Below are 19709 nucleotides of genomic sequence, written 5' to 3' on the forward strand. Positions count from 1 at the left end.
GGTATTGAACCTACCCCTCCAAAAAAAATCCAGAAGTGGTGCCCACCCTCCCCTGAAGCCAGCAACCTATGTACAGTCCCAACAAGAATGAAGGTGATTTATTCCTATTTTCTGCTAAGATGGCACCCCAAGATCCAAAACACCTGCAGCTGTCATTCTCCTTCCTACACATCAGGAAACTAACTTATTTTTGCATTGATCTGTCATCCTCAAGGCTGGTCTTATTTCCTTCTGCAGACCCAGAAAAAGGGACTAGCACAGAGTCAGTACTCTGCAAGCACATCCCAGCTTCAAGTTGAATAAAAGGTGGGACATTTTGGCAAAAATCCTAACAGTGAATTACAACCAGTGAAGTCAAGACAGCCTGGCAAGAACCACAGGTTAAGGAAACAGGAGTCAATACCAAATACACAAAGCTCACCGCTGACGGTTGTCAAGAACAGTTCTGTACCTCTGTCAGAAGTGACTAAGCACAGCCAATCCTACCTTCAAGGCAAATGGCTAACCTCAAAAATTCTCTCACAGCCTTTTGGGGCTGATTTTCTGTTGTGGTTTTTTCTGACCCGGAAGAAGTCAGCAGGACTACCACATCTTTGCAAGATCAGGGCCTTGAGAATTACAGCTGCACTTACTGAGATGTAATGTGATTTAATTAATACTTGGGTACTTGTCTGCACTAAAACTCAACATTATTATTTTTATAATATACATATTAGACATCTTCTTACTTGTTAGAAGCTGAAGCATGTTCTAGCATTCACTGGTTTATTACCCTTAGCCTGCCAAAATTCTTGAGGTTCTCCTAATTACTCTATCTTCTTTTAAGATACTGCTACCATGAATTTCAGACTTTTTTGTCTTCTGTTTCTCTTAAAAGTACATTTATACTGACATGTATTTTCCCTGCCTCTTAAACTATAGCTACAAAAACATTACATTGTCTTAAGTGTAGGTTTAAAGCCAGAGAGGCTACTTAACATAGTCTGGGGAAAAAAAAAAAAAGTAAAATATCCTGTTCCCATCAATGGGAGGCTTACACTTTTGAAGTAGGATCAAGTTTCTAGGGAAAAGACTTGGTGAAAGCTGACAGAAACAAAATTGTTGTGGCCTGGTTTAGACAGAACTGCAACTCTGTGGCTTGAGTCTGGAGCGCCTCCTGCTGTTCCAGAGACAGAACAGCAGCAATGGTCGGTAACAGCTGTGGAAGCAGCGACAATGAAACCAACCCGATGCGACAGCAAATGGCATCAAAACTCTACGGTCCAAACGCATGTGGACATCCTGCATCCTTCACAAGTAAATATCTACACCTTAAAACTAGTTATTAGAAATCTGATGAAGGATTTGTTTCTTTAATCCTGTTACAGTAAAGACTAAATGGATATCTAGAAGATAAAATATATAAATACATTTAAAATATAAAACATGCTACAAATATAGACACATTAAAAACATGTAATAAGTTTCAGTGTCATTTGACATGTAGCTGGTCAAAATCTGGAGGACTAAAGAGCAATGGTTGTATAGGCTAAACTAAGAAACAGTAAACATTTTCCAGCAGCCATAGACACTGGCCCAGCTAATATTTCTTGCACCCCCCTAGTGCTACACGTGTGACATACCAGAAATGCTGAGTTACTTAATCAAAAACTAAATCCCTGTAGTCTCTTTCTTTATACCTAGGTTTGTAAAGATAATCTGCATCTTATGTACCTGACAATACCTAGGAAACTACAGGTCTGTACTTCAGCTGGAGCCACAGTGACAACAGTAGTCAAAAAGGAATACCCAAAAGCATACATTTGCTTCCCTTTTACTAAGCAGAAGAAAAGAAAAATTCCTAATACAAAAATCCACCACACAAACTACTACTGAGTCCCAAAACATGATAGACAAATACATAAGCCATGCTCTATGCACAGCACTATTACAAATATAACCATGGCATTTCTGTTGAAGATCTAAAGCTAAAAGCAGATTTCTTCCAAAAGAGATAAATCCTTGAAGACAAAAAAAAAAAAAAAAAAAAGACTAAACAAAGAATGGGAGAAATGCATGATAGTTAAGTGCATCTTGTTTGAAAACATATTTTGTCATTCCATGATGAAAAAATGCAAAATATAATAGCATAGAAGCAAAAAAGAAAGTATTTATTGAGTTTATAAATAAAAAAAAAGAAACATGATATGAATTTTTTTTTAAAAAGCATTAAATCATTTTCCCATGGCAAAAAAACCAGCCAAACGAAAAAGGAAAACAACATCACTTTTCTTTAGACACATAATTTAACACAAGAGAATTGGCTCAGTTAGGAAGAAAGTAACAACAAACAGCCAAAAGTCAAACTCCAGCCAGTATGAAGCTTTGTGTGACAGACACAGTTCTCATCTTCCAGTTACAAAAGTGCTGAACTGAACATACCATAGCATCCACAGGGCATTCAAGAAGGGATGCAGTCAAACAGAGGTAAGCACAAATACAAGATAAAGGATAGGAGATTCCCATTTGGGTAATAAGGCATTTAGGGCACAGACATGACAAGGTATAGTCCCATCCTCTGGTTGTTGCATGAATATTCTGATTCCTGCCTAGCTTCAGTCATAAAGCATGGTCCTTGACACTATGCAGTGGAGAAGTGAGTTTTACTCACTGATTACCCAGTATCCAGCACCCTGTTAAACACCCACAATAGGGACAGAATGAATGTAAAGCCTTTTTCAGTCAACTAGATCAAAAACTTTTTCCAAAGACAGACAACTATCTAGAAAACAGGACCATGAAAGATCTACACTCTTGTTTAAAGCAAAGCAGCTCTGCACAGAGTGGAAAGGAGAATTACTTTTTCTCCCGTCTTGTGGATGCTTGTATACCTGCCAGAAACAAACAATCCTGCCCAAGCTGGAGGAAGAAAAACACTGGGCCCAAATCCTGCACTGTAATCAGGGAGGCCCCACACAGATTCAGGAGACTCTTCACACTGTTCCAACTTCCAGACTTGGTGCCTGAATACAAAAAATAGCAAAGATACACTGCCAATGTCTGACTCCGTTTTACCTGCAGCTCTCCCTTCACAAAGCCGCCTCACAATTCTTAAGTAACTTAATTGGGTCTCTTACAAAGCCCCCCAAGGAAAGGAAGTATTTTTCTTTCTAATGCCAAAAAGAGCCGAATAATCTGCTTGTGATCATCAGCAACTCAATTATGAGATTGTTAGCTTCCTGAGGAGATCTAAGAAGGACAGTAAGACCAAGAAGGACAATCAGCATCTGAAGACACTCCTCCAGGAGAAGTAACACAGTGGCTTCTACATCTACTGCTCTAACCCTTATGGCACACACCAATTCTGTAAACAACCAGGCCAGCTGCTGGCACTCCTTCCATGCCATGTCTATACCACCACAGCTTTCTGATCCAAAGTAAACTAGTATTTTAATCAGATACATCCAGTCTATGTTTGTTTAAAAACCAAAAAACTGTAAATTTACAGTGAAGGAAGAGTTTTTCTAAACCCCCTTGTGAAAGCAGCACAACTTTCGATTATCTTTTCCAACAGAAACCTAAAAGGTCACTGCTGCTGATCTAATAAAGGCAACATGCAGGGCTTACATCTTTCAGAGCTGACATCTCATTATGTACAAAGGTCTTGTGCACTATTTAAGTCTGTGTAAAGAATTTATTTTCCAGTCTTTTCAAGTGAGATAAGAATGAATTCTATCCATAAAGATTTACTGAAGAAGTTGCTATTTCAAGTCTGCAGAAGAGGACAAAGTTGCACATTCGGTAAGAAGCGCAATGAAGTTAAAATAAGAGGAGAAGTTGGATTGTATTCAGTGTTCAAAATTTATTTTTAAACAGTACTACAGCCCAGCTAAGAACTAAAAGCACAACAAGAATAAGGATTTTCTATCTGTTCTGAAACTGCTTCATCCTCTTATCTTCAAAGAGCGCCAATACTTCCCTGCAAAACAACAGAGGAACCAAAAACTTCTACAGGCATTCCAGCAGTAACTAAAAAATGTTACAAACAACTCTCCCACCAGATAATATTTATTATTTTCATACTGAGGTACACCTTCAAAGAAAGAAATCCTGTTTATATTGAGGATTTTCTTTTCCTTATTGCAAGGACACTCATTTACATTACAATCAGGAACATAAGGAGCCTACCTCTCAGCACGAAGGACTCCACTGTAGTAGGGGTGATCCCATGGCATCAGCATCTGAAAGAGAATTCCAGCTTATAATTACAATAATGGACAACAAGTGAACCCAAAGTAAAAATACTCAACAGTTTCCTTCGAGTATTTTTGCAGTTTCAGCAAGTCACAGAATTTTAAAACATAATGGGAAGCAGGGATCAAACCATCACCAAAACCAGCATCATATATCATAAACTGAAAACTTTTTTTTTATATTTCTTGAATATTGGTCTTCTTTTTCAACTATATACCAGGATTTCATACCAGATTTCAAGAAATACAATCAATTAAAAAAAAAAAAGATGAATCTAGATATGTACAGCATTAAGATACATCCAATGTAGTATACACACTGGACTTGAATCTAACCTAAAGTAAAGCCTTTATTTTTCAAATGAGTCAATTAATTCAAAGCAAAGTGATACTCCCTTTACTGCTTTATGTTTTTGTTATCTCAGAATCACTTTGTATAAACCAACAGCTCTCTCATACTCAATACTTGGTTTTAATACAGCAGCTAAGTAGTCAGAAAGCATTTGAAGAGAGAATGTTTCTAATTCTACTACATCTTGTACACTAGAGGTAATTGCAGAACATGATTACCTTATACTGTACTTTTAAGAACAAAACAGACAATCACTTATGGATATGTAACTTACTGAATTGTGGGGGTTGAGCTTCATTTTCATCTTTGTCATCATTTGAAAGTCTTTTTGAGTTCTGAAAAATATTTTTATGATGAAAACGTTAATGAAAGATTTTTGAGCAATGTAATACAGTACGATAGTACTCCATCCTAAGAAAATGTCCATCATCAGAGATTATATATGAATATATATATATATATATAATTACCATATAAAATGGCAGGCCCACATATCACAGTAGAAAAACTTTTCCACTCTGCTTCTGCCATTCAGGTACTTTCAAATTCAGTCCCTCTTACTGTGGTTGTACACCTCCAAAGCATTTTCATTCTTACAATACACCCCATTTCTACCCAGTGATGAAATTGTTTTGTGCTGTGTAGTGCTCATGGTGGCAAGAGGGACAAACAGGGAATTTTTGTTATAAAAGCAAAATATCTGGAGTTGTGCATATGGCAAGAAGACCAGGAGAGGTGTTCTCCTACACTTCAACTTGGTCTTCTTGTTTGCTGTTAACTGCATTTCTTGCATTCAGTCCTGGGTGTTCTCTGATCACAGACACAGAATTTATTCTAAACAAATAGCCTTTTCTCAGAATTCTGGGAAAGTCATGGTTTTTGCTTCATCAGAGCATATAATAAGCAGCACTGACTAACTTATTAGTGCACAAGTCCCTCTCTTCTTGAAATAAATAGTATGGTTAAAAAAATAGCTTAGTGAAAAAGACATACCTTTTGGATAACTGCTCAGACAGCTTCTCCAGAAATTGTCTTACTGTTTCTAGAAGGAAGGAAAAAAAAAAGAAAATTATTTTTCCCTAAAGGATCTTAAGTTTACATGAGAATATTCCAAACAAAAAAATTCCCTTAGATTTTTTAACAAACTACTCCACTGACATTATTTCAAGAAAATTTGGTACTAAATTTACTATGTTATGTGCTGAGATAATGACACCTTCATAATCTAAGGAGTGAGCATCAATTCTGATCCAAAACACCAGATCCTCCTCAGTGAGTACTATTATTTACAGATAGCATGAGTATGGCATACAGCAAAATGTAACTGCAACAAAATACTTCACTGCAAGAAGTACGTGTAAACTTAGCTAAAGAAACTAACAACCTTTGACCTGATATGTCACACATTTGATTTCTCAACATGTCCTTCCATACATGCCTTATACCTGGATTTTTGGCCATTGTTCCCTGAAGAGCCCTGTGGGCAAATGTGTCATACCCAACCAGCTGTGCCAGGCTGTTTCGGCTCGCAAGCAATTCCTCCAATCGAGCCAACTGCTGAGCGTTTGAGTGAAGAAAAATCTTGTAAGCAGCTTCTCGCACCTAATACCAGGGAAAAAAAAGTCACATTACTATAGAGTAATTTTTACAGAACCAAGAGATGCAAATGAAGATCTGGCATAACAGCTGTATTTCACTGACATTGTTGGGAAAGGGCCTAAAGCCTTTTAACAATAGTAATTATAACTGCCTGACAATTACAGATCTCTTACCCATTAGAAGTGGAATGAGGAATGCAATAAGACAACCTAAAGGATCAAGACTGCCAAAAAGGGTCCTGTTCTCTACTCCTGGCAACAGTCTCTCATCAATTCCCTCCCTCTGCCAACACCTGTGTTTTTCAGACCACTCTGTCGGCTGTCTTAACTCATTAAAACCTCTGAAACTAAACCCAAATTGTTCTCTGCATATCAGTAAAGCTTGCTTATGGAAGGATCTGACAAGAAAAAGAGATGGGGTCAGGGGAGAGAAAAGAAAGGAAGAGAAAAGCCTTATTTCTTTTGTAGAAGAAATCTACTAGTCTGCCCATCTGCGCACAAACTTTCTCCTTTTCTCATATTTTTAGTTTGTTTGGGCTTTTTTCATAACTCGGGAAAAAAAAATTACCTGGAGACTCAGAAAATTTGATAAAATGCTTTTACGTTTCACAAACCAATTGCAAATAATTTTATTTTGTACATAAGGAATAAGCTCAGGAAATCCAGCAACAATTTACGCTTGTCTTCATCTGAAATAAGCTTCTCTCTTGGACAATACATTGAACAAGAATGCAGGTATTGAGTTTAGAAAAAATATGAATATAAAAATTTACAAGTCATTTTGTACCTGTTCTGTTCCACCAGGCTCTAATCTTGAAGAAAGCAAATGAAGCAAGAGATGATTGCCCTTCTTTGAACATAGCAGTCTGTTTTTGCAACAAAGGCCAGAAGCTGACTAAGCTCTACTAGAAAATGAACAGCCATCTGGTCCACAGATCTGACTGTTTTCCTCTACTTGGTACCGTCCACACAACACCTGAACTACGTTGTCCAAATTTGGGTTCAACTCGACAATAAAGACACTGACAAATGAGAGTGGGTCCAGCACAGGGCTACCAAGTTGTTTGTGAGCTGGAGCACATGACACAGAATGGAGGCTGAGAGAGCTGCGTTTCTCCAGCCTAAAGAAGAATAAGCTCAAGGGACATCTGAATCTTTTACTTAGCAGTCAGGCATAGAGAATATACAGACAGAATGTTCTTGGAGGTGCAGAGCAAGAGCAGGAGATGTAATGGACACAAGCTAGAAGACAAAAAATTCCGATTTGATATCAGGAAGAAATAATAGTAGTGAGGGTGGTCAAACAGACTGTCTGTCCAGTGAAGTTATGGAATCTCCATCCTTGGAAAGTGATCAAAACTCAATTGGACACATCACTGACAAACCTGATTACTTGATCCTGCTCTGAACAGGATCAGACTCAAACTGACAAGTTCCAAAAATCCTTTCCAACCTAAATCATATGATTTTCAAAGAATGATTCCGAAGTGCTGACTCAGACAACTGCATTCTTTAATTGATATATTACTCATAGCTTCAGTAGCAATTCTGCAGATTACACTATTTCAGGACAAGAGTTCAGAGATGACACAATGAGCATTATTCATTTATTTACATCCTATCAGTGCCATAATTTAATTAATTTTTAATTTCTTACAGAAATTAAACACAGCAGCTTGGATTCTACCATGGTAACTTTTTCTCTATTTTTTTGTGACAAACAAGATTTCCACCTTGATTATTTAAGTATGATTACTTAACTACATAACATAAGTGAAGACAGAACCCTGGAGTGCTTTAATATGCTCCTGATCCTAGACTTGTATCTAGAAGTCTAGAGAGCCACTGCCACATTTCCATGAGTATAAATTAATTTTAAATTTATAACTCTTAATGAATTCTTTTTTAGAAAAACAACATTAACAATAACTAAATTAAGACTTTTTTCCCAGGATAATTCAGGCTGAGGTCTCATCCAACCTCCTGCACAAAGAGGAGACAACTCTGAGCTAAGACCAAGTCACACAAAGCTTTTTCCAGTCTGGTCCTGAAACCCTGCATGTAAGGGAGAGACAGCATGACCTCACTGTTTGACTGCTTGGTATCATCAGCAGGAAAAATTTCTCTAACTGCTATTTCTCATCTCAACTTGTGCTTTTTGACACTTGTTCTGTCACGCACCTCACTGAAGAGCCTGGCTCCATTCTGTCCATGACATCCCTGTAGGTACTGGCAGAGTGCTGCCAGGGTTCCCCCAAACTACCTCTGCTATAGGGTGAATAGGCCCAAATCTCTCCGCCCTTTTTCATACAGCAAGCACTCCAGTTACTGCCCATCTTGGTGGCCTCTGTTTAAGACACTCCTAAAGAGTGGGGCTATAATCTCTTCCCTCAGTCTCTGCGCCTGTTCACACAGTCCAAGATGCTGTTGGCCCCTCTGCTGCCAGGGTTACTGCTCATGTTCATACTTGCTGCTCACCAACACTGTGGGCCTTTGCCACAGATCAGACTCAGCCAAGCAGTCCTAGCCTGTCCTACAACCAGGAATTCTCCCTTTCCAAGTGCAGGATTTTGCACTTGTCCTTTTTGAATTACGTAAAGTTGCCACTGAACCATTACCTCAGCTTTTAGGCCACTCTGAATGTCAGCCTTGACCTTCAAGTGTATTGATTGCTCCTCCCTATTTGCCATCACCTGTGAATTTGGTAGGCAAGCCCTCTGTCACTTCCTCTACGTCACTGATAACAGTTTAAAACAGGAGACCCAGGACAGACCCCTGCAACAGTTCTTTCTGTACCAGTCTTCCTGTAGGGTACATTTCAACCACTACTCTCTGAGTCTGATCATGAAATTAGTTTTTTTTACCTATCTGGTTGTCCACCAATCCAGACTGTAATCTCCTACCTTGGACTAAAGTCTCTGATGAACACTGAGGCAAAAGCAAGCGGTGAGCATCTCAGCCTTATCTGTGTCTGCTGCCACTACCTCACTCACCTTACTCAGCACTGAGTCCATGTTTTCCATGGCTTTTAGTACCAATGCAGCAGTAATCGCTCCTGTTGTTGCTTTTAATGTCCCTTTCAACCCACAACTGCAGTTGAGCTTTGATCTTCCCAACATCATCCCTACACATACAGGCAATATTTCTACACTCTTCCCCTGGATTTGTACCACTCCATGTATGCTATCTTTTGGAAATTAAGCTTTGTTAAGAGTTTCCTGTTTGTTGAGCCTGGTTCCTGATACATCTGCTTGGCTTTCTAAGGATCAGAATGCACTAATACTGAGTATCTTAATACTCACATGCTTGGAGGACACTGCCTTAAGAGAACTACCTGCTTTCTTAAGCTCCTTTACCCTTCAGAATTGCATTTCATGGGATCCCACCTCCCAGTTTACTGAATAAACTGAAGTGTTGACCATAACAGGTCAAGACTTTGCAATAATTTATATGCCTTTAAAAAGAGAGTATTTTAAAATCAAGAATCTGTATTGTGCCCCTCTTCTTCCTCCAGACATTCAGGTTCTGCTCCACAGCCATTATTTCATAGCTACTACAGTCAAGTATGCAACTGATTATTACGTTCTACAAAAGTTTTTTCCTTGTTAGAAATAACAGCATAATCATAAACCACATGCATTTGCCTCACTAACAAGTAAAATAACCGATATGCATTTCTGGTATAGAGGATGCCAAAGTAAAGTTGGGGAATACAAACCAGATCATCAGGACAATCAGCATGTAGACCAGCAACTTGTAAGTAATTGCCTTCAGCTGTAAAATTATACCGAATATGCTCTGGCAAAACGTGTTTGTCAATCTTGTTGGGAATGTGAGCTCCTATCAGAAATTCGTTACATAAATCCAATATTCTGATGTTGAGGTCAACTGCCTTTTTACGCTGTAAGAAAAATGAAGCACAAAAGAATATCTTCAGACACATTACAAGCAGAACTCCAAGTTTTTAAACCTTAGAGGACTCTTTTCAAAAATGAAGCAGAAAATACAACACTTAAGATTAGACCCACAGCATCAACAAAGTCATAATGCAGGGCTGAAGTCAACAAGATTAGATGCTCATACAGATCTGTAATTTCATAAAGCAGTGAAATTTCAAAAAAATGCCTATGTTCCTGCAGTAAGAAAATGTACAGTGGAGTTCAAGTAGAATTTATGTAAGCTTTGCTAGCTTGTAACTGATTGCTGTGTAAAATACTGAATAAAAAAAGAAGCATCTTTGAGAGAAATATCCTAAAAGAGACATAGAATTTTCTCTTTTTCCTGTTTGTATTGCACTGTTTTCTGGAGACTGTAAGTATTCACGGTATTTCAACCCTACTCTTAGGAGTTTGTGATTTAGAGTTTTATCACCTTCATTACAGTATTTCATGCATTTAACTGTGCACGATTTGCTTCAGTGAACATGCTCACATTAGTAAAGTATGGTCTCTGTTGTCTGTGGGGTCACAGCTCAAAAAAACAAAGGCTGAGGGTACAGATACAACATAACTTGTAAAGTCCAAAGAATGACATAACCTGATCTCTGTCCTCCCATTCCATCCTTACTCTTGAAAATGTATCTTTGAGTTTTATTTTAAAAAGCACAAATTCTTTGTAGCAGAAGTAAATTTCAACTTACAACAGGGAAGAATTTCTGAAGTCTTAAATGAGAACTGAAAAGAAACACTAAGCAGCAAGGAAGAAAAGTGGAACAGGCAGGGGAGGAAGAGGAAAACATGCAAAAATAAGTGAAATTGTAACTGAAAGGAGATGAAGCACCATAGAACCAATAGTCAAATCAGACATAAACCCCAGAGCTGAAGTTTCAGGGTTGTTCTTTGGAAAAACTAATCATAAAAATATATTCTAGAACCATTTTCTAGGTCACAAAACACCATCACAACCATGATCTTCAGAATAACTCAACCACATAAATCTGGTAGAAGAGCCTTTGTACAGATTTTTTTGGAGGGGATGACTCAAACAAGGAATTAACTTTATACAGTGACATGAACTATGAACAGACAGAGCATCCATACCACAAATGATGGTGTAAGATGCTGGTTTTGGAAAATCCATCACTAACTACTGCAAAACTACATAGAAGTTCCAAGACAGGTAATCAGACCATAACTAGATATTCAATTTTGAACAAGATTTACAACTTCTGGTTATGTGAGCACCACAGGAGTGCCTGGACACACACCTGATCCCTTCTAAAACACTCCACTTGATTAACCTGTCATCAAGGTGCATAAAACACTGCTTTTCCCTCTTTGTAAATATGTTGTTCTGACAGCTGAGTAGCTATTTTAAATATCTGATGAAGACACCAAACAAAAGAAAATAGGATTCCAGGACTTGCTTATAACTCCTCAGAACAGAAAGGAACGATGAGGACCAAACTGGGAAGAACAACCAACTATCTAAAAACTACCTTTAGAAGTGATTTAAAATAGACAAAATTAATCACTTCTAAGACAACAAAATTCCACAAAGGAGAAACTGACCCAGAATCACGTGATTTCATGTCCCACATGTTTCATTATCTGGTTTTTGGTAGACAGACAAACTTCTGTTCATATACTGTAGCCAGAAATTACCTTTTCTTCATCCAAATGAATGCCACTGATCTCAAAATCAAACATAAAAAGTTCTGCCACTCGCCTAAAAATACAGTAAATCCCTGTTAAAACAGCCTCATTTGATAGTAAGCATAATTTCTTAACAGATTTTGCCTTCAGTAGTTATTTACGTTTCACATCTTTCACAGAGAATAACGCCACAGTTATATGAATGTTTTTATTATGGACAAAGATTTCCTATGTTTTAGGTCCTTAACAATTTACTCAGTGAGAAACAATTTTTCCTTTGTTCTTAATTTAGTCATCTGCTTTGAAAATAGCCTTCAAAATAATTCCAGTACCTTAATCTAGATGTTCAACCAATTTGTGCAAATTACCATTTTAATTTCCTTTCATACTTCATTTATTCTAACATCAGAAAAATACCTTTTCAAATCTAACATCCTTGATCATAGGGAAAGAAGGAAGAATGAAGTAACTAATACATTAAGTTTGTCTAACCATGTCAGTGAATAAATAATTCAAAATTATAAATGCATAAACAGCTAATAAAACCTATTACAGCAATCATAAAGTAAGCTTTCAATATATATACTGCTAATCTGATTTAGAAAAATATAAATAAGCTTCTATAAAGTGAAATCAATTTATATAGTCTGCTCCCTAATTTTAATCCTAAAAACATCACAGTAGAGTATATAATTTTAATCAAAAGAATGCTATTGAAGAAAATCTTAAGTTTACATTTTTTCTGTTCTTGCAGATCTCAGTTATTCAGCATAAATATATCTTGTGCTCTACAAGTCACAAAGACATTCTCCAAGATTACACAACTACAAACTTCCTAAGTCCTGTGCAGGTAATTTAGTAGTGACCAATAAATTAATAATGGAGACGTGGTTTGTTTTCCAAAAGTTGCACTTATTAATTTAAAAAACCACAAAATATAAGTACAATAAGGAACAATACATACTACCTAAGAACCTCAATCTGTAAGATTCTATTTATAATCTATAAAGATCTATAAGCATTAATAAGTACCTGGTTTCTGGATCTAAGGAACTCATTATGGTTTCATCAACTAGCAGGCGTCTCAAACTCTGACACAGTTCAACATCTGTATTTAATCTGAAAAGATACAGAGTAAAAGAATCATGCACTAGCAACAGAGTAATACTTCAGTTTCTTGGCATTACTCATTCAAAGGCAGTATTTAGTGAAACAACATTAAAAGCCAAACACTGTATTTTCAAAATGTTTTCTGGTTCACAATCACACGTAAAAAGTAGAGAATTTCTATACAAAGCATGTGTGGACAAACCAGCATGGAAACAGGTCTTGTGCATCTGATAGAAAAATACTTTTGGATTGGATTTTGTGGCAATATGAACAAGCCTAATACTGACTGCTTATTTTTTTATGAACAATGATAATCATGGTGAGACCATACAGGTGAGAGAATGACTTTCTCATCCTTACTTTGAAAGTGATGCCTTGGTGGGGCTACATAAAAACAGAGGCTAGACAAAATTAAGAGAATAAGAGGGGGTATTTATTGAAGGGCCTTCAATAAGGTACACTATGGGCAGACAGAGCCCTAGGGCTACACCCAAAATGGATGACAGGTCACGGGTTTTTCACACTTTAATAAATTGGGTCCATTTGCATATCAGGGTTAATTCTCCAATTACAATTTCAGGTAATGATATCATTACCCCAAGTTTGTTCCCCCTTTTTCAAGGCTTTGTTTACATATTTTGAGGCCTGGGACAACAAGGTGTCCTTGAGTCTCAGGCCTAGAGAGGATTTGTTATGCCTCACCAGAATGTGAGAACAGTAGCTAACAGGCTATATGGAGTTGTAGAGTTACACTCTAAAGCAGCACAGGATCTGAAAAATATAAAAACCAAAATCCTAAGGCATCAAAAAGACTCCATTAAAGGAAAACCTGTGCTCAAGTTTGCCATCAGATAAATGTGCTGCTGCCTGCCACTGGAATAGACTGAGAACTTACTATCCCCAGAACACTTCCACACACAAGCACTGTCCCCATGCAGATAATACTGTGTCCATTGGATTTGCTGGCATGTTATGCTGCATTCCCAGGTGAGATACAGTGGGCAACAAAACACATGTACACAATAGTTTATGAGCCTCTCAGGATGATATGTGAGTAACTTCTTTATACAAATTTTATATCTGAAGTGGTATTCAGATATTAAAGTCATATTGTTACACATGGTGTGCATAATCCAAGTCAATCCACTTTCAAGCACTTTGTACATAAACTTTACAATCACCAGTGAATTATCACAAATCCTAGAAAAACGTCACTTTGAGCTTTTGATGGGCTTCAGTGACATGGAATCATAAACTGAAACTAAAATAGAGAAACCTTTCATGAGATACTGTAACAAAATTAAACCCTTAAATATCTATATCAGAAGACTGACACTTTGTTCCCATGTGCAAGTATTTTTTGTTGATTGCTGTTTTCATAGATAATCATACAGTATTTTTTAAAGATGCACATCGAAACAGCAAAAAGAAAAGAAGAAGAAAAAAAAAAAGAAGAAAACATACTTCTCTACCACGGTACCAATGTTCCTGCAAGCTTCTTCAGCAGCCTCTCTGAATGCAAAGTCAGGGTGGGCAACTTTTACAAAATCAGCCTGACACAGTAGAAGAAGAAAACAGTGAGGCAAAAAGACAAAAAAAAAAATCCTGGTTTATAAACAAATTGCACTCAAGCAATTCCATTTATATTAACATTTATTTCTACAGTTCTATGCAATCATTTTGCAGAATTTGTCCTTTTTTTTGTCTAAAACATAAAGCTGATTGGAAAACTTTGCTGACAATTATTAAACCACACAGTGCCTGTGTCTTTCCAATAACTACCATTAACTCACACATTTCTTAAAACATTTTAAGTATAGTGTGTATCTTAGAGTCCTTACAACACAGAGCTACTCCAATGTATTTAAATGTTATTTAAAAATATTTTTTAAACTAAAATTTCTAGTTAAGAAGAAAGCACAGCATCAAATGTGCGTAAAAGGATGCTAAGAGGGAGCTGGGGAGCTAGGGGCTTCCATGACTGCAGACATGAAAGCAGGGAAGTTCTGACATTGAAATTATAGAGACTTAAAAGATCAGGAATATTTCAAAGTCTACGAATACACTGAAGACATTCGGCATGATTTTACAGAAAGTACATGCAATAAGCTGACAGTATAAAATATGATTGCAGTTTGATTCAAAAAGCAGCCTTAGAAATGTTACACACTTAAGATTTTTACTTCTTAGAATTCCTTTTTAAAATCCTGTATAATACTGACAGAAAAGGTGCTGAATGACAGATATCAAAATTCCTAACAACAGATAACAATCACCAAATTACTTCCAGACAGTTCTGCAAGCTGTGCATCTTTAAACATAAAAAACTTGAAAATAATACAAAGGAGGCAATTTTAACTCAGCAAACTGATACAAAACTATGGCCATTGAATTCTGACATTAGTGTTTTACTTAGGTATTGATTGATTAAGCAGAATTAGGCATTGTCTATAAAAAACCTAAGAACAAGTGACTAGACAGAGGTTGTAAGTACTTTCAGAAGGAAAAGTGCCTGGCGCAAAAGATGTCTTAAATCTAGAAAAGAATAAGAAACAAGATTGGAGAACTGAAAACACACAGAGACATTCAAATGTGAAAACCCAAGTCAAAAAACTCAGTGACCTAAGAACTGATTTCAGTATGAAGGCTGGTTCTGTTTTTTTGAACCAAAGAATGATGTTTTCATAAAAGACAGACTTTGGGCAAACAGTTTCCAGAGAGCAATATGAAATGCTCTATTAAATTTAACATTTTGTGATACAGAATATCAGGCCAAGTACTCTAAATCTGTGGACCACAAAAACTACAATCTAGGAAACAGTTGCCTTTTTATTGTGTTAATAAAGTGATACTGTTGAGTTTCATCTGCTGCTTTTAATCTGAAAGTTCTTCATGGACCTTCACCTATAAATGATCATAACTTAAAACATGTGCATTGCCACTCCAACTTTAACTCTGAAATCAAAACCCTCTTTGCCACAATATAAGTGATGCTGGAGGGCTTATGTATTAATATTACAGCAGAAACACAAGTATGATTTCACTGTTGTTTTTCTTGTTGTGGCTTCTATACTTCTATAAGGTAACAGCCTTTGTAATTAACTTTCAGCCAGTTTAATTTTCTGACTTAACACAAAACTTCATGAAGCTGATCTGCTATTTACTGCTGTGCAGAAAATCATAAAATGGAACAACATGGTGTAAACTCAGTCAGTTTAAAACAATCTATGTAAATATTGAAAAAAGTAACGTACCAAGTCTGCTACTCTGCATAGGCTATCTGAAAGCTGATCAAAGATCATTACGGTCTCTGGCCCAGGTGGGGTTGAACATGCCTTCTGGACGAGCTGCTCCGATTCTTGCAACGCTTTGTCCTGTGCTTCTTGAAATCCTTCTGGACAGCTCAGCTCTGGAACACCAAACAGACCCTGCAGTGCAGAACACAACGAAAACACACCACTATTACCCTCCTCAATTTCTGCAGCTTTGTTTCAAGACTGAATTATCACTACCGAATTTTATCAAAATGACCCTAGCTAGCATATTTTAACACTTCACTGGCCAGCAGCACTAGATATCAAAGGATTGCAGGCAATAGGACAGTTGTCTCAGGCTCACTAAAAGAGCCCCAAATACTGGAAGCAGACCTCAAGGGAATAATCAACAACAACTGAAAATGTTTATGGAATGAACAGTTTTATTCCTGAAGTTCCTACCAAGCCTGGCCCTGTCCCACAGGGCAGGGTAAACACACTTACTTGTGAAGGGTAGATGTAGATAGCACTTACGTTCTGCACTTGTGGAAGAGACTTAGAGGGGTTCTACCACTAATCAAACAAAATTACTAGCACTAGCAGATAGAGAAGTTCCACAATGCAGACCTACAACAGGAAAAAGATCTTAAAGAATCACAGAATCCCCCAAGTTGGAAGTGATGCCTAAAGACTTTTGGTTTTTATGCATTCTTCATGTATTTGTAACTTTGCAGACTGTTAATACATAGTTATAACTTCTAGTACTTTTCCAGCTTTCTTTCTCACAGTCAACAAACTCTTATTGATGTATTCTCAAAATTCTGTTTAATCTTGCCTGTTAGTTTAGCAAGGACACTTTATTTTGCACCATGTATCGCAGACACAATAAAATGCAGAGTTAGAAGATCAGAAGGGGAGCTCCAATAGGGCTGAACCCAGGGGGGAAATTACCTAATCCAACAGCTCTTCTAATTGGACAATATTTGATAGATATACTAATCAATTAACCTTATAAAAATTGCAGAACTACTGTATCACATCTGCATATTGCCATGTTGTGCACCTTGAAGGCTTTCAATTAAAGATCTGCTTTTATCATTTTAACACTGTTTGGAAAAGTTTTGTGTTTTATTCCAGGTGACAGAAGGGACCCATAAGGACCACTGAAGTCCAACTCCTGGCCCTGCACAGCATCCTCCCCAAGAATCACACCATGTACCTGAGAGCATTGCCCAAATACTTCTTGAGCTCTGTCAGGCTGGTGCTGTGACCACTTCCCCGGGGAGCCTGTTCCAGTGCCCAACCACCCTCTGGGTGAAAAACCTTATCCTAATAATTCCTTAATTTCATTTAAGTTAAAACAGCATCATTTCAAGCGATACACTCCCTTTGCAACTGCCCAACTACAACATGAGCATCTCCTTACCTTGTAACTACAGCATCGAACTGTGAAAGGTACATGATTTCACACAACATCTATCCCTTCCCAAATTCAACCTCAGTATCTAAAAATCACTATGTGGATTTTCAAGTCTGCAGTCCAGTCACTTTATAATGCACTTTCTGCAAACTCTTTGTGTTATAGCAGTCAGCTGCAGGTTTGCATATAGCTGGCAAGTACTTATCCAAATAAAATGAAAAGCTACAAATTGTCAGCTTGTCTGTACAAGTACATATTCTGAAGCAAAAGCAACCCTTCAAGTATGTATCTGGGACATTCTGAGTTGCTTTTTCCTAATTTCTTTCTGTCACTGTTGCTAAAAGCACCTTCTTTTTTTGTTAATGAAAGAAAACCTTTCCTCACACTTCCCATGTTTTAATTTATTATTTCGGAACAGGAACTGGACTGAAGTGAACACTGAAAAAGGTATTTTTGTATCTATACATGCATGCACACAAACATAAATATACTTGTATCACAGCACCCTTGAATAATGTTTGCTTTGTAAGAGACTCAAGACTGCCCCTTCACTTCCCTCAGCCAGAGGATGCAGTATCCTGCAATATCCCTGAGAACTCCAGGTCTTCCTGCTGCCCTACATCACCACCCACCCTCCCAAGCAAGCTCTTCCTGCACATGTAGTGCTTTGTGACCATGAGGTATCTCCTCTTACAGATAAACTAGCCGTGGAACTCCTCTTACATATGATATCAAGTTTAACATAAAAATTTAAAAATTACAAAAAAAAAAAATGAAGCCCGGTGCAGTTCTCTCTTCTTTAATGGCATTGGCTGCATGGCTGAAACATTTTTCTCTTTGCTTGGCCTCAGCATTTACATCCTACCTGGCACAGCCTCTCTGTGTGCCTGAAATACATACCTCTATTCCAAAAGAACTGTGGGCCAAGTGAATCATTTGGAACACATTTCCTAGACCAGCCAAATGGACAATATTTAACTGGATTATTTCCTGAAGCAAGACTTTCACCAGTGTGCTTGCAGAGGCATGAGAACTGGAAGAAAGGTTTCCCAAGCAAGTGCAAGATTAAAAACAGAAGTCAGATTTGTCCTCTCTGAATCCCAAAGTTCGACAGCTCCACCAGGCTGGGCACCATGACAGGAATAGTTGAGTCAGCAGGCAAACACCTGGATTTTACAGCTGCACCTATTCTGTATGCACTGTGCCACTTTACCCTCTCCGGGAGCCTGTTGATTCCCTGGACACATATTCACAAACGTCCCTGACTCACCCTAAAAAGACACCCATCAGAAAACCCATGTGTCACCAAATCAGCAAACAAATCCCTTTTTTGCCACAGGCAAAACGTCAAGAATAATGCCCAGGCAAGAGGATGTGAGCAGCGCGGCTGCTCCTGAAGCACTGCCGGAGTGCAGTGGCACGGCACTGACACAGGAACGCCGGCAGCCAGGGCAGGGCTGGTAGGGGAAGGGGTAATCCCACTTTATGAGCATATGAGCACCACTGAGGCTCAAAGCGCTCCCACGCACAAGGCCACCACTGTCAAACGCTGCTGTGTCCAGAAGTCACAACGTTTGGGTTTGCTAGAACCAATATAAACTCTTATTTTAAAAAAAATTACACACAAGAGAAAAATTACGCCCAAAAAAAAAAAAAATTCCCTTAAAAAGGTTCAGACAAGCAGAGCAAAACACGAGGCTGCCAGCAGCCAGGGCCGCCTCCTGACGCAGCAGGCCCGGCCCTCCCCTCCCGCCGCTCACCGTGTCCCTGCCCGCGGCGCCACCGCGCAGCGGCTGCTGCTGCTTCGCATCGAAGGCGGTGCCCACGGGGGCACCAGCTGGTGCTGACGGCCCGGCCCCGCAGCGCCCGGCCCAGCGCCGCGGGCAGCGCCCGCCGGCAGCCGGCCAGCATGGGGGAGCGCAGCACGGCACGGCACGGCACAGCGGAGCGGCGGCACAGCGGAGCGGGCACGGCACAGCGGAGCGGGCACGGCCGCGGCTTCCGGACGCCCTGCTCGGCCGCGACCTCCGCGCGTCCGCGCCGAGGGGAGGAGCGGCACCAGGAGGCGGAGCGATGCGGAGCTCCCGGCTGCCACCGCCCCTCAGCCCGCCGGGCGCCTCTGCCCCGGGCTCTCAGCACTCCCCCGGCG

The 19709-nt window shown here is 38.7% G+C and overlaps 1 protein-coding gene across 1 annotated transcript in view; it reads right to left on the reverse strand.

The window, feature by feature from the left end:
- The window catches only part of LOC104690098 (mitochondrial intermediate peptidase), a 68385-nt gene extending 48899 nt beyond the window's left edge, over nt 1–19486 (reverse strand). The window contains 11 exon segments of the mRNA XM_039565366.1: nt 4168–4220; nt 4859–4919; nt 5578–5626; nt 6030–6186; nt 9901–10083; nt 11786–11849; nt 12809–12895; nt 14351–14439; nt 16141–16314; nt 19321–19389; nt 19391–19486. Coding sequence (XP_039421300.1) covers nt 4168–4220; nt 4859–4919; nt 5578–5626; nt 6030–6186; nt 9901–10083; nt 11786–11849; nt 12809–12895; nt 14351–14439; nt 16141–16314; nt 19321–19389; nt 19391–19471 — 1067 coding nt within the window. The 5' untranslated portion in view covers nt 19472–19486.
- Between the last annotated feature and the right edge of the window lie 223 nt (nt 19487–19709).

The sequence above is a fragment of the Corvus cornix genome, chromosome 1 (genome assembly GCF_000738735.6).
Source record: "Corvus cornix cornix isolate S_Up_H32 chromosome 1, ASM73873v5, whole genome shotgun sequence".
NCBI lineage: Eukaryota > Metazoa > Chordata > Aves > Passeriformes > Corvidae > Corvus > Corvus cornix.